This window comes from Salminus brasiliensis, chromosome 2 (genome assembly GCF_030463535.1).
Source record: "Salminus brasiliensis chromosome 2, fSalBra1.hap2, whole genome shotgun sequence".
In the NCBI taxonomy this organism is placed as follows: Eukaryota; Metazoa; Chordata; class Actinopteri; order Characiformes; family Bryconidae; genus Salminus; species Salminus brasiliensis.
In genome coordinates this window covers 16,697,050-16,715,731 of record NC_132879.1, presented here as the reverse complement: position 1 = coordinate 16,715,731, position 18,682 = coordinate 16,697,050, and the positions used below count along the sequence as shown (strand labels likewise).

The window sequence follows — 18,682 nt, the reverse complement described above, 5'->3', positions numbered from 1 at the left end:
TTACTGTTAACAGGCATTTCTAAATTGTTCTTAACATGAAAAATTTATTCTAGGAAAACAGTGATGGAGACCGCTAAGACTTAAAAAAAAGTCTTATTTTTAAGAGATTTTATCAATTTTGAGATTGTTTGTAAGATGCATGTGTATGTGCGCGCATTGCACACATTTTATGTCTGTGCGTGTGTGGGTGGTTTGGTGGCTGTATGCATATTAGTTTGTGTAAAGCCTTATTTGAAGAGGATTAGTTTTACATGGGGAGGTGGAGTAATTTACTGTCAAAAGTATGAAAAATTTGCAGGGCATAAGAAATCTCTGCATAAATGCCTGAGGTATGAAGGGCTACTCGATTTATGTGCTACCATCACCTCTAAAAAAATGTGTTATACGTGGCTTACAGTAATAATAGAAATTTTGTATGCAGCTACATCTTCCCAACACGTATGTGGGCTATAGGCTATACTTTACAACGATTTGCTTAAATCTGTCAGAAGCGGCGTGCCTCTGAGGTGTCCTTTGGCTCGTCCTCTGGATTTGACTGAGGTTTGCCACAGATTTGAACGAGCTGAGGTATCTGTGCCATGCACAACAAAACTAAATGCATCCTTGAGTGCTTCTGTGCTTAGGAAAAAATGTAAAAAAAACTCACATGGGATTAATATAATCTGAGGGTATTTTTATGGCTTGTTTTACAGAGGTAAAAGGTGTCAGACTTTTTAGTGATGCAGGAGTAGGCAGTCTGTAAAAGTGACTGACATGGTGCATTCAGGACAGACTAAAATCACAGATACTATACTAATAATTACATTACCTGACCTCCCTGATGTAAAAATCATTCATTCTGCGGGGCTCTCTGGTCATACAGTATAGTAGATCGTGGATTAAATTCTAACTCCATCTGGACACACTTCAGTATGCATAGCTCAGTATTTATAATTCATTGCTTCAGTATGAACAACACTGTGTTTATAAGCATTTGACACACAAAAATGAAAGGTAGGGATAACCAAAAGCAGAGACTTTTCAGTGCTTTGTTTCTTCATTTCAAGATTTTTTATAAAACCAGTAAACCCTTCAGCTAACCCCAAGCTATTGTACACATTTAAACCATAATATTCCATTGAATTGTACATTGACTACAGTGCAAATGAGCTGACTCATTCTTAAGGTACAGAAGTATGTGTAATAAACGTTTGGACCCACCAATTGATACTGAGATTGTTAATATGTTTCATATAAAGGCCATGTCGATGGACACACTGATGGATTTGTGAACTTCTCAGAGTCATAGAGTTCCATCAGTGGCCCATTTCTGACCATTGAGCTTCTCCTGGCAAGTCATGTTTTAATTGGGGAACCAGAAATTACAGATGTGTAAAATTTCCATCAGCCACAGACACTACCATGCTATAAGTAGATCAGTATCACTGCTGTGCTGAGAATGGTTCACCACCCAAATCACCAGCAATCCTGGTCACCAGCAATAATGGAACCAAATATTGGTGAATTTCAATTCCTCTCCTCGATGATGGCCAGTATTTCCAGTTCCCATCCAAGACCTAGTTCCAATCCGTTCCTAAATTGTTCTTAGACTGAAAATTTGGTTCTAGGAAAACAGTGATGGATACCACCAAGAACCTTGGAACTTTAAAGAACCATTTAGTAAAAACATTCATACACAAACTGTAAGTGGTTTCTAGCTGCTAGTGATAACTGAAGAAATCCATACAGTGGCTGGAGTTCACAGAGAAGTGAGCAAATAAACCTTTTTTCTTCTAACTGTGTTCTTCTCAACCACATATCATCAACTTTACTGGCCAACAGTGCATTCTGATACTGATGCCATCAGAGGAAAAAAACATTGTGCACAGTTTAAACAGTGTGAATGAGGAACTGCAGGTCACAGTGTCTTGAAACAGCTTTAACATACAAAGCCAGCACCACTCTAATTTGACACCCTTCTTCCTGAAGAAAGGGTCAAATTTATACATAAACTAAATATGACTGACCCATAGTGGCCAGTCATACCATTACCACACTAAGTCATCACAAAGGCTAAGATAGTTTACAGGAGCTAACATTGTGATTAAAAGGCTCAAGTCTACATAGCCTACTATTAGGTTATCTATGGCCTCTTTGTTTTGTATCATTCTAAATCAATCAGTCTATATATGAACAACATCTTGCGATTGTTATCTATGGGTAAAACGATCAAGTATAGCTGTACTATTAGCATTAATATTGCTATTATCCTTGTTGATCTGGAACAGTCTGAAATATAAACTTCCATTATTGTTATGCTCAGGTCTTCCTGTAGACCTAGTAATACATCTGGCACTCCTATTACCCTTATTGCCATTGTCATAGCTGGAGCATTACAGTAGCAACACTTGATCGTTAGTAATCTCCACACCCACGATTTTGAAAAACTGCTGGTTCCTGGATGCACACTGTTTTTTTCATCAGTGGATGGGTGAATGGTTTACCATATAGTTTCTGTAAAAATAACAACAGAAAAATGAGAGAGAGAGAAAGAGAGAGAGAGAGAGAAATTGGAGAAAAACAGAGACAGTGGCAGCACGTTTTTATCCGCTCTTGAGCACATACTGTCAAAGACCCACTTTGAGTTGCTTCTATACTGTAATGCACAGATTATGCTAATTCAGATTATGCAAAACAAGCACTTTATAACCAGGATTACTGTGATGAATATAAGCACTACTGTAGAGTGCTAAGACAGAGGAGGAAAGGGACAGGCAGAGGAGAGTTATATTGGGAATGTGTGCATAATAAACTCCTTTTTCTGTGAAGTATTTATATAAGGCTTTAACAGCAACAGCCTGTGTTATGTAATAGGAGTCAGTATATGTATATGTAATGTCAGTATATTCTCCATGCAGTTCACATAATGATCATTAATGTGTATATCTGTAGAAAATCAGGATGATTTCTGTATTCTGTGTGTAGAGATACTTTTCTCAAAGCAAGCATTAAGACATTAGAACTAGAACTACAGAAGTAGGTGGAAGGTTGTAGGAAGTTTAATCTAATTACAGTCCTCTGTGTATCTGTGTATCTGTAAACACAGGCGCAGAGGAGGGGCAGTAGTGGCTCAGCTGTTAGAGCACTGGGCTATTGCTGACTGGGTTGTGGGATCAATACCCGGGCTTGACAAGCTGCCACTGTTGGGCCCTCTCTGCTCCCTGCGCACTATGCTCCTCAGCACTCAGAGACCCTGCTCTGTAACTTAACGTTATCTTGCTGGGGTTCCTAACCGCTTCCACTTATCAATAATGCCACTTACAGCTTATGGTGGAATATCTAGGGGGGAAGAAATTTCATGAACTGACTTATTGCAATGGTGGCATCCTGTTACAGCACCACACTGAAATTCAGAAAACTCTTTAGAAGCAATCTTTCTTGCACTAATGGTTGTAAAGGCAGACTGCATGGTTAGGAGCTTGATTTTATACACTTGTGGCAATGGGACTGAATGAAACACCTGAATTTTGTAATTGCATGTAATATGAACTTGAACACTAGGGGCAGTATCCAAACACAAAGTAAACAAAATGACTTCACTGTTTTTACAGAGTTATAAGAATGGATTGTATACATGTCTGTAACATCACACCTCTTCTGCCAATCAATCCTTTTTGTCTATGGTTACCCAATCTGGATAGCCAATCAGCATTTATATAAATCAGCATATATTTGCATGAAGATGCACATAAGTGTGTCTATGCTAAAATACAGAAAAGGTGGTCGTGATTAAGTGTAACTTGCATAGGCTGTAATATGCATACCTCTTAAGTCATGCCTTGTTCTGTAGTTGGTGTCATGTCCATATTAGAAACTCAGAGTCTAAGCTGGATTTCCCTTTAAGAAAAATGAAAGGAATTGTCAGCATCATGGCTGCTCTGTCAAACCTTCCACTTTGTGGAAATCTGATCTTTTTAAACACATTTAAACATTTCCACTTCCACTGAAAGTCAGTGTAGATTATTATTTCTTTCTTTCTTCTGATAAGTTGTCATTTTGGAGATACAAGGTTTTCCAAAGTGCTGATTGGCTTTGTATTAGAGTTGCGGAGGGATGAGTTCTAAACAATAGTGTCCGAATGAACAATAGTGTGAGAATTGTTGGAAAAGAGACAGAAAGAAACATCAGACTTTCCTCTTTGTCTTCTGTGCATTTTGGTTTAGACACTGCCCCCTAGTGTACATATTCAAGTATTGTATGCAAGTATGTTGACCAACACCTATGAGGACCATCTGCACACATCACCCACACAACAGTCACAGATACGCAGGTGGTGACACAGTGTTACTCACTATGCAGTACCAACCACCATCATAGCAGAGATATTCAAATAGAAAAATGTTCATCATGGGGGTTTTTCACAGGCTCATGTAGAGCAGTGCGAGAAGACCAGTATCTTGCCCAATGGCCATTCCAGGGGCTAACCCTATTATAATGACATACTCTCTATACTAAAAGTGTTAAATAAACTACTAAAATTTCACAATAGTAACAAATTGTTTTTAAAGAAACCATCTGCAAAAGGTTTTTCACCAGTGTGAAGAATATTTTAACAAGGCAAAGGACCATCTAGGCATTCAAATGGTTCTTTGATTTGTAATAGTTATATAGTATATAATAGTATATAATAGTATATTTAGCAAAGAATCCCCTCAGATTTTTCATGTATTTCTGTTGTGTAGACCTGCAAAGTTCTAATGAAGAAGGACACTCTAAACCATCCATGGTCCTGGAGGCCCACTGCCCTGCACATGCTTGTGTTTCCCTTGTTGATTCGATGTGTTAATTAGTTGTGCCAGATGTGCTGGAAGCAGGACAGCACTAAAATGTGCTGGACAGTGGGCATCCTGAGCCAGCGTTGGGGACCACTGGTTTAGGATAGTCCCTGATGAAAGGGTTTAGAGTCATGGCTGGTATTTGGTTGTAGGTCTTTGTCTTCATCTAGTGGTCAATGAGCAGCATTGCTGTGAAATATATGATGTGCTGCTGTACTCATTCTACCAGCTCGTCATCACTGTTTTCAGTATTGGGCTGACCATTTGTGCAGGGACAGGGACAGCGCTTTATATATTTCCATGACAGCTGAACATATGCAGGTCGGAATGGCTGCGGAATATCTGTGCGTCTGTGTGTGTGTTGCTAATTAATACTAATTAATTCCTTAGTGACCGCTCGTTGCTTAAAACATGGATGACCGCTAAATACTGTGTTGGAAATGTCCCCTAACCACTGCATCCCCTACGTCATTCTGTCACAGTACACACACTCTGTCACATGACACAGTGGATATATATATATATATATATACATACAGTGAGTCCAAGAAGTATTTGATCCCTTGCTGATTTTCTTCGTTGGCCCACTAATAAAGACATGATCATTCTATACTTTTAATGGTAGATGTATTCTTACATGGAGAGACAGAATATTAAAAAGAAAATCCAGAAAATAAATCTAAGGAATATATATTAATTGATTTGTATTTCATGGAGTGAAATAAGTATTTGATCCCTTAGTATTCATTAGCAGTTCTGGCTTTTACAGACCAGTTAGACACTCCCAATCAACTTGTTACCTGACCTGAAGCCACCTGTTCTCACTAATCACTTGTGTGAAAAACACCTGTCCACAGAATCAGACAGATCACACAGATTTCAAGTCTCCAACATGGGTAAAACCAAAGAGCTGTCACAGGACCTCAGAGTCAGAATTGTTGACCTTCACAAAGCTGGAATGGGCTACAAAAAGATTAGTAAGGTGTTGGATGTGAAAGTAACAACTATTGGTGCAATTATCAGAAAGTTTAAAGAGTATAACATGACAATCAACAGACCTCGGCCCGGTGCTCCAAAGAAGATTTCGCCTCGTGGGGTGGCAATGATGCTGAGAACAGTCAGAAATCGTCCTGCAACCACTCGGCAGGAGTTAGCAAATGACCTGAAGGCAGCTGGGACCACAGTTTGCAAGGAAACAATTGGCAACACTTTGCGCAACAATGGATTCACATCCTGCAGTGCCCGAAAGGTACCCCTGCTGAAGAGAGCACATGTGGAGGCGCGCCTCAAGTATGCCAATGATCATTTGAAAGATGAACCAAGTTATTGGGAGAAGGTTTTGTGGTCAGACGAGACCAAAATTGAACTTTTTGGCCTCAACTCCACCCGCCATGTGTGGAGGAAGAAAAATGCTGCCTATGACCCCAAGAACACTGTGCCCACCGTCAAGCATGGAGGTGGAAGCATAATGTTTTGGGGGTGTTTCTCTGCCAAGGGTACAGGGCTACTTCACCGCATCACTGGGAAGATGGATGGAGCCATGTACCGCACAATCCTGAGGGACAACCTCCTCCCCTCTGCCAGGGATCTGAAAATGGGCCGTGGTTGGGTCTTCCAACATGATAACGACCCTAAACATACAGCAAAGGCAACAAAGGATTGGCTCAAGAAAAATCACATTAAGGTCATGGAGTGGCCCAGCCAGTCGCCAGACCTCAATCCGATCGAAAATCTATGGAGGGAGCTGAAGGTCAGAGTTGCCAAGCGACAGCCCACCAACCTTCATGATTTAGAGAGGATCTGCAAAGAAGAGTGGGCCAAAATTCCCCCTGGTGTGTGTGCTAAACTTGTGGTTAACTACAACAAACGTCTCACCGCTGTGCTTGCAAACAAAGGCTTTGCCACTAAGTATTGAGTGTGTTTGGCAAGAGGGATCAAATACTTATTTTCCTCATTGAAATACAAATTAATTAAAATATATTCTTTAAAATTATATTCTGGATTTTTGTCTTGATATTCTGTCTCTCCATGTTAGAATATATCTACCATTAAAAGTGCAGAAGGATAGTGTCTTTATTAGTGGGCAAACAAAGAAAATCAGCAAGGGATCAAATACTTCTTGGACTCACTGTATATATATTTATTTATTTATATGCGGTTCTAACCATCATCATATCAAAATGAAAATACAGGGTCCTACAGACGATTATGATTATATACTCTTTACTCAAAAGGGGTTCTATATACCACTGTATTCACCAGTGTGAAGAACCCTTTAAACAAGGCACCATTTAGGCATTCGAAGGGTTCTTTGAGTTGTCATGGTTCTATATTTACTAAAGAATGCCCTCAGATGTGTGTGTGTGCGCATTTTCCATGTATTTCTATTGTGTAAACCTGAACTAACTAAGAAGGACATTTCTATGATCCCCATCCCTGCTCCTGGAGTCCCACCGCCCTGCACATACTTGGGTTTCCCCTGTTTTGACAGGCGTGCTGTATAAATACTCATTTTTCACTGATGCCACTGAGAAGATGTTAAAACAATATAACAAAATGGCCTGACAACCTAAATAAGTAAAAATATGTATATAAACAAATATAGCAAAAATGAGATAGCTCAGCTCACCAAAATCTTATTTATTTATTTATTTTTCTTTATATTTCCTTTATACACACACACACACACACACACACACACAAAAAAAACACACAAAAGATGAATTGTTATTGTCCTTAGTGTCCTTACTGTCCGGAACACACCTGGGGCTGCCCCCCCCCCCCCCCCCCACACACACACACACACGTTACTGTAATGAGAACAGGCCCTGCTGTTATTATATTACATTGTTTAAAAAAAGTTTAAAGTGCATGCGTCAGATCTCTGGAGGTGAACAAGAGGAGAGGAGAAACAAATGACCCAGAGTGAGAGAGTGAGAGAGAGAGAGCGGGAGAGAGAGAGAGGGGGAGCTGGGGTATACACAGGGGTGATTAATGTAGTAGTAACAGAGAAAGCTGAGTTAGGCAGGTCCAGCAGTAGGAGGTAGGCGGTGTGTGTGAGAGATGGATGACGGAGAAGGAGACGGTTTGCACACTTTGGCCATCGTCCTCCTGCTGTGTGGAGCTCTGAAACTCCTACACACACTAGGACTGATAAACACAGAGGGTGAGTTACCTTTACACACACTTGTGTTTACGTACTTGGAGCAAGTTACACTGGGAGTTACAATTCATTAAGGATTTGACTGACATAAGTGTTGAGAATGCCGTGCACAATAGTAGAAACAAATGGTAGAGGATCAGATATAGGTCTAAAACGTTGTTTATTTTATTAACCTTATTTTTTAACATAAATATATAATTCTAGAAAATTGCACGCGGGCAATTTAATTAACGTAATAATAATGAACTGATGTTCATTATTATGTTCAATTGAACTGATGGACTGATGTTCATTTAAAAACATTGAACTGTATGGATGCAGATGGATATGAACTCTGTACTGGTTTTACATTTAGCTTGTTCTCTGCTGTGATTTTCTGTGTATCACTCTGGGCGATGTGTTAACTGTGTCTTACTGTTTAATTCAGTGTAGTAATCTTGCAGAAACCACACATTAATGATAGGTAAACTGTGACACATGTTAGCAGAAACTAATACTAATTGCACTAATTGTCTTATGATAGGAGTACAATGTGTGTGTGCATGCACGCATGCATGTTTTTCGAGGGAGCTGGGTAGTGTCAGTGTGTGAAGGTGAAATATTGCCCATAGCAACAATCCCAACGATAATGCGTGTGCGTGTAGTGTTTTTCAGTGTATTTCAGTGGCTCTTTGGGATCCAGTGTTTTAGTAGTAGTAGTAGTAGATATTGAAGATATTTACTTGATACTTAATCACATTGTCACTGTCAAAACCATGTATCTCCATTTTTTATTTGAATTTTTTGACATAACATAAATCTAGAAGTTCATCTTTACATTTTTTCAACATTTCATGATGAAAGGACCAATAGAAATGCTCCAAAATGTTTTTCCCTTCTCCTGTAAAGTTGCTATTTCTGGGGTTTCATGACAGTGACCTTCTGAGATTTGTACAGAGCTGATTATGCATAAATGACTTAAACATACATGTGTAGACCACACATGTATGTTTAAGTCATTTATGCATGACTGTGTACATGTGTGCGCATGCGTGCCATGCGTGACAGCTCCTTCACCCATTACCCCAGCCATTAACATTAGACCCTGAAGAGCCTCAGGGCATAGCAGTAGAGGACACACAGTGGTTTGTGTGTTTCCCGGTGGACTTGGCAGAAAGACCCTGCTTCTCTCCAGAGCTTGACTTTGCCTTTCAACAGTCTTTTTTTCTGTCTTCCTTAACTCTGCAGATAAGGTGGACGATGATTTGGAGATGACGATGGTGTGTCATCGTCCGGAGGGCCTGGATCAGCTGGAAGCTCAGACCAACTTTAGCAAGAGAGAGCTACAGGTGCTCTACAGGGGCTTTAAAAATGTATGTATTAATAGACCAAACACACACAAACACACACACACACACAAGCCTGTGTTCCTGATTTGTGAGCCGGGCCTGGGCATGGGCATGGGCAGGGCAGAACGGACAGCTAGCTGAGGGTATGTATGTAGGTTATAAATAATAGCATTTGTAGCTGACTAATCTGTTCAGGAGGATACATGTCCCCTTGTTGAAAAGAAGCATTTAAAATTAGCCTAAGTGGAGCTCAAAACAGGGTCAGAGTCTTTCTCAACTGGAATCAGAGGTGTGTAGAGTAGCTTAAACCCACATGCAAGTAAACAGCACTATTGAACTGAAAGAAGGACTGAAGTGCATCCAGCATCTTGATGCGTTCGTCACACTAAATGGTGATGTGCTTGTCCAGCCAGGTATTCGGACCCCAGCCTGCCAAAGAGACAACCATAGAGAGTGTTGTTAGCCTATACCAACCACTTCTACACTTTTAGTGCACATATACTGTTTATTTACGTTATATATTTATATATTTATATTTAACTTATTTATAATTAAGTTATTTTTTATGTTATTCAGCAAAAAAGAGAAACTGTGCGAAATGCCAAACTTAAGGTTGTTTACTGTTACACATAGTAAACTTTTACTTTTCACATATAAAATCACCAAACCATGTCATTTGAATTCTGTCATTGTATTAGCATAATTAGCAGGAGTGAGATATTCCATATGATGTGAGGTGTCTATGGGTAGCCCAATTGGAAACCAGAAAGTTTTGTCCACAGGTTCTATGTCGACCTCACATATGGATGCCCAACAGTGTCAGTGATGGGTCCAGGAGGGGTTAAATGTACGCTCCATTTGAGTTGTACACTGTACATGATGCCTAGATGGGACTCAGCAAATTGAGGTGGGCTGTGATGATGGGGCCCATTTGGGAAGCCCAACTGGGTTCCAGTAACAACAAATACAACCCCATTTAGAACCCATGCCCACCTGAAACCCCACTCAGAACCCATGCCCACGTTCCACCCATGTGAATTCAACATGAGCGTGTTGGTTGGGCAACAACTAAAAAAATATGGCCAATGCTTCTAGATTGGATAGGTTGGATGGCTGCTATTCACACAGGCCCTTTGTTGATTACTGACATTGTGAAAAACGGCACAAAAATCCCTTTTTGTTTTTTTTGGAAGAAATGCTACTGCACCCCTAAGCCAACCACTTTAAAACTGCATATCTTGTGTAGACCAGAAAGAGTTTCAAACATTGTCTGACAATTAGGAGAATATTGTATTTCCTCAACCCTGATAACTATACTAATACTGAGTACGGATTATGCAATTCACTTGTTGCATTCAACACTGCAGGGTTTCCTGAGCACCTTCAGGCAAAATATGTTTGCCTCAGCAGATTTGTAACATCACAGCACATAGGCCAAACCACACAAAAGACCATACACAGACAAGTGTGCTGCCGATTCACAAAACACTGCAGTGGATACAGTTAGAATGTTTTCAGTCTATTTCCCTTTACAATAATTTAGTCTCCTTTTTGGGTTTGGATTCAGATGCCACTTAATCCAAAGAAAGACTTTGACAGCCAGACTGATTTGCTAGTTAGCTAACTTAATCACAAAGCAAATATTTAACTTTTTTCCCTACTGGTTTAATTTGCAATATGGTGTTCCACTCTGCTTAGTCCACGTCCTCCACTTCTTCTCACATGTCACCGAGTTAGGAAATAGGGTAAAATTTAACTTCCCTTTAGGGACTAGACTGGCACTGAAGAGGGTGGCAAAAATCATAAAGAGCTGGATAAAGTAATGACATGTTTGCCCCCCCTTGCTGAAGTGCCACCCTATACAGTTGTCTATATGGACACGCCAGACCTGCGCACCTTCATATTACAAGTTACAGTAGATTTTGGCCTTATTCTAACCTTAGGCATTTCTTTCTCTCTCCATCTTTTGTGTCACCTTTCTTAGGAATGTCCTAGCGGGGTAGTCAATGAAGAGACCTTCAAACAGATTTACTCACAGTTCTTTCCTCATGGAGGTACGTACATTAACATTTACATTTACATTTAAGGCTTTTAGCAGACGTTCTTATCCAGAGCGACTTACAAAAGTTAAAATATAGCTTTGGTATTTACCCAAGAAAAACCTCAGCTAGTTTGAATAGGCCAAAAATTTAAAGATACCTTTAAGTTTAGACACTATGTCTATAAGAGTGCGATACAAAGCAAGATGTTGTGCCTGTGCACCTTAATTGGCCTAACAAATTTATTCTGCACTCTTTCCTGTAGATGCCAGTACATATGCCCACTATCTTTTCAATGCCTTTGACTCAGGCCACAGTGGCTCTATCAAGTTTGAGGTGAGTCTCTCTGTTTTCTCTGATCACTCTGTGTCTGGCCTCAGCACACACACTAACACACACACTTTTTTATTTTTCTGTCATTCTGTTTTTTCAAAAAGGCTCTTTCTCCTGACCTCTTTTCATCCAACTCTGTACCCTCACTAGAGTGACTACAAAGAGACTAAAAATACACATAGCTTTCTTGCATCTGTCTTTTCTAACCCTCCTCTCTCTGTTACTCTCACCCTTTCTCTTTCTCACTCAGGACTTTGTAACAGCTCTGTCCATCTTATTAAGAGGTTCTACAAGGGAGAAGTTGCAGTGGACGTTCAACCTTTATGACATCAACAAAGATGGCTATATTAACAAGGAGGTATGTATATGTGTGTGTGCAAATACCTGACAATCATTCTAACAACCCATCACCCGCATCCTTCCCAACAAGCACACACAGGGCTGATCTTACATGTGAGTGTGTGTGTGTTTTGTGTGTACTGAACTGTGCAGGAGATGACAGACATTGTAAGAGCGATCTATGATATGATGGGGAAGTACACATATCCTGCGCTGAAGACAGATGCACCCAAGCAGCACGTGGATGCTTTCTTTCAGGTCAGAAATGCTGTCTCTTGAATTGGACAGATCATGCTGAATTTGTCTGCCTGTTCATAAAAAATATATACAGATTTGGTCAAAAGTTTTAGAACGTCCCCATTTTGTCCAGTTTTCGTTTACATTTAAGCCTAGTGTTTTAAAAGTACATTGAAAACTCCAGTAACCTAAAATGACAAGCAGTAAACTGTCAGGGCATTTGCAGGAAGTAATGTAATGTAAACTGTATAAAAAATGGCCTTTTTATGGACAATGGCCTTTTTTTAACAGCTGATAGATATGACATGAATTAAGCTTTGAAAATTGATGTAATTGAAGGTTTTCCAACCCTTTATGTATTAAAGCAGTGTTGAACCAGACTGTGTTACTGCACTCTCTACTGCAGTAGTTAGACAACAGGGCATGTGGGGATTGCAATTATAATGACTAGGGAAAGACCCTTAACAAGGAAAGACATATTGACCAGAGTGTCATTAGTACACTTTCGTACACCATCAAAAGGCTCTTGGAAACTGGAGAAAACTGAAGAGGTCTGGTACAGGAGGAGGTCTGACAGATCATATAGTATATGGCCAGTATGGCAGTTCATTCAGTATTCAGTGCAGAACAGAATTTTGCGCTGGGTAATTTAGACACATCACAAACAGTTCAAACGCTCCTGAAGGACCCTCAGGCTGTTTCCACGTCCCTCCGATTTAAAATAAACTAGTGATTACGGAGGAGAGGCAGGCGCTAAAAGTCCTATAAGATCTGTGGGAGAGGTCATAACTCACTCTTTGCTTAATCTCTCTCTCTCACACGCACCTGTCAAATCTCCCTGCCTACCCCCCCCTCCTTCCGTCTCTACCTACACCCATTCTCCCTCCCTCCCAACCTACACCCTCTATCTACACCCATCCTCCCTCCCTACCTACACCCTCCCTCTCTACCTACATCCTCCCTCCCTCCCTCCCTACACCCTCCCTCCCTACCTATACCCTCCCTTCCGACCTACTTCCATCCTCCCTCCCTACCTACACCCTCCCTTCCTTCCCTCCCTACCCACACCCATCCTCCCTCCCTACCTACACCCTCTCTCCCTGCCTAATCCCTCTCTCCCTCCGTACCTACACCCTCCTATGTGTCTAAAAATGCTTTCATAGTTCTCATTTGGGAAATCATTGCATTTCTCATTTTTCTCTGCAGAAAATGGACAAAAACAGAGATGGTGTCGTCACTCTTGATGAGTTCATACTATCATGTCAAGAGGTATCAGTCATTTTATTCAGTCATTTTTCTTTCTTATTAGGCAAGGATGAGGAAGTCCCAGAGGACTGAATTCCTGCACAGTGTGGTCATTTTGCTGCTCAAACACACCTGGTTTAATTTGAGAATTAGTCACTATGTATGCTCTGTCTGTGTAAGCAGGGCTAACCATAGTATCCCACTTTATTGAGTCAGTTTTACTTTATCTTTGGTGCGTTTGCTTTGTTTTATATCCCACAATAACCAGTAATTGTCATTTTCCTATCTTTACTGGCTTATTTTATGACAGTTGTATTTAATATCAGTGTATAAAACAATCATTGCGACAATAGCTAGTCTGTTTAGGTATGTCTTACCCTGGCTATACCCTGTCCATTTTTTAAGATGAATCAGCCCTGGGGCTATTATTATCTTCAAATTAAAAAAAAGAAATGAGGTTGACTAATTGTGCCTTGCTTAACTGGTCACCCCTAGATAAGCTAACCACAAAGGTTGCTTCAGTGTTACTATTCCTAATGTGTACTGCCCTCCAGTGTTCACATAGATCACTGCAATATAAAAACACTGGTCCTGCCATTGTGATACGGTGTTCCCTTTGATAGGTAGAGTTATGACCTTTCCTCTCTCTATTCTCTTTAGGATGAAAACATCATGAGATCTTTGCAGCTATTTGAGAATGTGATTTAAAAGGAGATGAGGATGGAAGGCAGAACATGAACAGAGGGGGAAAAGAAATAAGAAGACTGATAAACTTTCTGCAAACCCTGTTCCAGGAGGAGAGGGAAAAGTGGCTACTCCATCCCATTCTCTTCATATCACCTTGGTAACCTGTAGCACTTTCTGTAGCTGGACATGCATAGCATCATCACGTTACCATGGTAATATGCAGATTGCCAAGTTGTTATCCAGGAATCCTGACCCTTGTTCTTTTTTTTGAGACTTGTCACTTTCACCCTTGTTGCTGTTCCTCTTCAAGGTTACATGTGTTTAATGTTCCAAATAGCCTGTTAGCGATATAGAATAAGGTGCTTCACTTATTTTATTTGTGTGGGACCTTTATGTGTCTCAGATAAAACAGTGATAAGGTTTAGAGCATAGTTTTTTCTAGAAGCAGTAGAGCTAATAATCTTATAATTTTGTAATGCTATATCCTATAGCCTGTTTTTTTCTAGGAGGGAAAGTGCATGTTTTTTGGAAAACAAGAAGGGTGTAGATAACTATTTGAAGCCTGAGCAGTTAAAGTCAATGTGACTAGAGTATGTGATTGGTCAGATCACAACTGATGATACATATCTGGGTTCTTTCTGTTCTGTCAAGGACATACAGGAACTAATTGCAGGCACAAGGCAAAGTCATCCATCTATTTGCTACAAGTATGAGTGTCCTGAGTTCCCTCTTTATCCAAACCATGTGTTTTCTGAATTACAAAATCTAAATAGGACTACAGAACAGATTCCTGATGCTGCTCATTTCAGAACGCTCTATGCCTCAGAGCCCTTTCAGATTTGTCCTGCAAGCCACTTACAGACCAGAAGGAAATGGTTAGATTAATGTGGGACATTAACGTGAGGGAAGATGCAGTAAACACTACATAGGACAACTTAAACATAAATGTCATGTTTACTGTACGGTTTGATCTGTTTGATGTGCTAATAGTTTATAAAAAAAAAACATCTGGCCTAAAGATGTCTTCGATTGGAACATCGGCAGCACTAACTTCTCTTGAAAGTAGGCGGTATTGCAGCTGATAAAACATTTCAGCATGACCTTTAAGGCAAGGACAGAAAGCATGTTGGCATATGGATAAATACAGCTTGTGTTTAGCATAGCTCAAAGCTAATGGCTTTAGAGAGAGTTCTATTTTAATAAATCCTAAAGGATCTTATGAAAACATCATATGAGGCAATTTATAGGCTTCTCTAAATCAAGCTAACTGAGGATTAGCATGACTAGTCCTGAGGAACGCTGGATTTAGGCCGATATCAGCTAGGCGTATGTGTGTTACATGTGGCTGTTCAGCAATGTCTTATGTACCAATATAGTGTTATTAGACTGACACAAACTCAATTGTAGACTTTGTCTTAGTCTATTTTTGAGTGGTGCTCCCCTTTTCCAAAACATCACAATGACAGTGAGTCTCTGATAGTGTTGGTCTGTATTATTTGTGGAAAAACAGGTTGCCGCCACATTTCTGCGCTGCTCCTTGCTTGAAGTATTGAATCTGGTCTGTGTGTGTTTCTGTTGTCTGTGTGTTTTTGTACTACAGTATTACAGTGTAATTTATGTGTTAGTGCTTGCTGGTTGGTCTTAGGTCCAGGCATCTCTGTCTCTGTCGGCCTGTCTTTCTGTGTGACATCGTCAGATATTTGGGGAAGTCCTACCTGTGTAAGTTGGTGTTATCTGAGAGATTAAGGTTTGGCAGCAGGTCAGTGTGTGTTTTTTACACAGTCATGCCACATTGCATTAGTCACACTCATTGTAAATGCTGTGTTCACTGTTATACTATGTGAAAGCTGTGAATTACCAAAATCAGTAATGCTCAATAATCATATAGCCATACATCCACACACTGTGAAGCAATTAAAAAGAGAGATATCAGAGGTATATGGTGCCTGTTCTCAAGATGTAGACAATGAGAAGCTCGTCTATTGGGATAAGTAAGCCATTATTTTACTTGGGTCTGTGGGGACTGTGTGTTCCTCCCTACCTGTTAGTATTGTTTTAATACAATTTTGTAATGTATTGGAATACATCATAATGTACTTGCAGTACATTATACTGTGAGAGCTGTTTGTTTGGTTGAAATGGGTAACACTACCATTCAATAACATGTGAATCATTAGAATCTTTTGATTTAGACAGAATGTTTTCAGTAAAATAAAGCCTACTGGGTTGCAGATAAACATAAATTACAATATACACATTATGTTTGGCTTTGAAGATTTCAGTAGTAGGGAACTGAAAATCAGAAAAAAGTTTGAGTACAATGAATAAGGCTATAGACAATTTAAAGAAGGCTGTAGAACATCAAGAGTGACATTCTCATAAAATCAATATCCATTCCCGCAGGTGTTTACATTTATCACTTCCTTTTTTTAAGCTCCATAGCGGAGAAAATCAGAATGCTGTGGTGACATTGGACTCTCAATGTTGTATGTATTTGGCAAAACAGCACCACCAGTGGACAGGATCTCTTTGTGACTCATGACATATGTACAGCGAGCTCCTTGGGAATCATGGAAATGTTACCCTAATTATTTATGGGGTAAAAACTCAGGGTAGAAACCCTAACAGAAAATGATTCTAAATAGATAATTACTTAAACTTGATTGTAATTTCATTTCCCCCAAGTATACTTAACATATTCAGTAAAAAATCTAAAATGCTGTATAGTTGTCACTGTTTAAATCTACATTGTGCTATATTATTATTGGATTTAAAATAACAAAATATTTGATTCCAAACTTTTGAACGGTAGTAGTGTATATTTCAAGTCTCACTAATACTGAAAAAATGGATACATAAATATTGTTTACCTGGGTGTCAATGACTGAGAGACACTATTTATGAAGCCAGAGGTTCAAGCCATTCAAACTCAAGCCAGCCATTTTAATCTACCAAATCTATTTACTGCAAAGCTATAGTGAGTTGTGGTTTACTGTCTACGTCCTTCATAACTAATCAATATTTGCCTATACTCAAGTCATGCACATTTATGAACAATCAAATATCAATTTTGAAGTATGTAAGAGTAGTGGTTAATATTTTTATTAGTCTTTATCCGGTGGTTCATGTACTTCTTCTAACCCAGCTCACAACACAACTCTACTAGCATTTAGTATTCTTTAACTAGGGGTCACCACGCCTGTGGAGATCTTGTAAGATCTTGGAGATCTACCTTCATGCAGATTTCAGAACCAACCTTAACTTCTTCCTGATCTAATTACTAACTTCAGAAGCGCTTGGTTGGCTGAATAAGCTGAGTTAGATATGTGAAACCTACAGAAACCTGCAGAAAGGTAGATCTTCTGGAGATCCCCTAGTTGTGTGTTTGGAGCTAGAGCAGAGCAATAACATGTGCTATATGGATGACCTTAATGACTGGTTTTAAAAATCATGTTCTTAGAGGAGAGTTGTGATTGTACACTGCTAAAAAAGTTGCCATAAAATATTTTAGGATTACTACCATAGAAGGGCCATTTTTTGATTCCCTAAGGAACCATGTTTGTAAAAGACATCTGAGAATGAAAACCAGTTAAAGGTTTAAAGGACCTTAAGATAATATAATATTGGTTCATTACCAATTGCTGAGAACTTGAGGCTTTCCACAATCACACACCTTGCCTACAATAATTGTTCTCTAAAATACCATCTATGGAAAGTGTTTAAGTAAATCTTAAATTGTCTTTTTAATAATATAAAAAAATCCATTTTGGCTCCTCCAGTTTTGACAGTGTACAGAAAAGCAACTTGGTTGAGCACTGTGCGCTACTCACACAGCCATACCTCCACTCACTGTGACCAGAATCTTCAGAGAGATGAAGAGGAAACACCTCATGGGCCATATTTACCTCTCTGTTCATTATTTTCAAGCAGAATAATTGCGCAGTATAATCTGTGCAAAAGTGATGCGTCAATTAGTTGCTCGACTTTGTGCTTTGTTTTTTTTTTGATTGTTGAAGCAAACAGGTTGATAAAAATAAGACAGACAGACAGACAGACAGACAGACGAGCAGGCAGACAGACACAGGAAACATACTTTCTTGTTGCTGTAAAAAATGATATTTAACAATAAAAAATTTCAAAGAAAAATGCTGATTGTGTTATATATTTTACACCCATTTTGCTTAAATTATAAACAGATCAAGAAAGACAACATTTGTCAAAACATCTTAGAACAGATATTATGATCAATATTACAGTGGCATGCAAAAGTTTGGGCACCTCTGGTTCTGTCTGTTCCTGCCAATAGGTCTGTGAGCAGAAGATGAACTAATCACCAAAATGCATTAAAGTTAAATATTAAACACTCTGTTTAACAATTTAAACAGAGATTGGAGTATTCTTTTTGTTTTGCACAATTTTGTGCAAAATGCTTGTGAAAAAACACCCCAAGAGATTTGAGCTCTCAGAATGCATATATTTAGCTTATTAGGGCTATGT

The 18,682-nt window shown here is 39.4% G+C and overlaps 1 protein-coding gene across 3 annotated transcripts in view; it reads left to right on the top strand.

Moving 5' to 3' along the window:
- Positions 1-18,331, top strand: part of kcnip1a (Kv channel interacting protein 1 a) — a 35,788-nt gene extending 17,457 nt beyond the window's left edge. For 2 of the 3 annotated variants that reach the window (XM_072668745.1, XM_072668738.1), the window contains exons 2-8: positions 9,205-9,329; positions 11,290-11,359; positions 11,610-11,680; positions 11,928-12,035; positions 12,170-12,274; positions 13,460-13,522; positions 14,159-18,331. In XM_072668745.1, the coding sequence (XP_072524846.1) occupies positions 9,205-9,329; positions 11,290-11,359; positions 11,610-11,680; positions 11,928-12,035; positions 12,170-12,274; positions 13,460-13,522; positions 14,159-14,206 (590 nt within the window). In that variant the 3' untranslated portion in view covers positions 14,207-18,331. Of the gene's footprint in view, positions 1-7,774; positions 7,981-9,204; positions 9,330-11,289; positions 11,360-11,609; positions 11,681-11,927; positions 12,036-12,169; positions 12,275-13,459; positions 13,523-14,158 lie in introns of those variants that run through there. The other variant, XM_072668731.1, reaches the window with a different exon arrangement.
- The last annotated feature ends 351 nt before the right edge of the window (positions 18,332-18,682 follow it).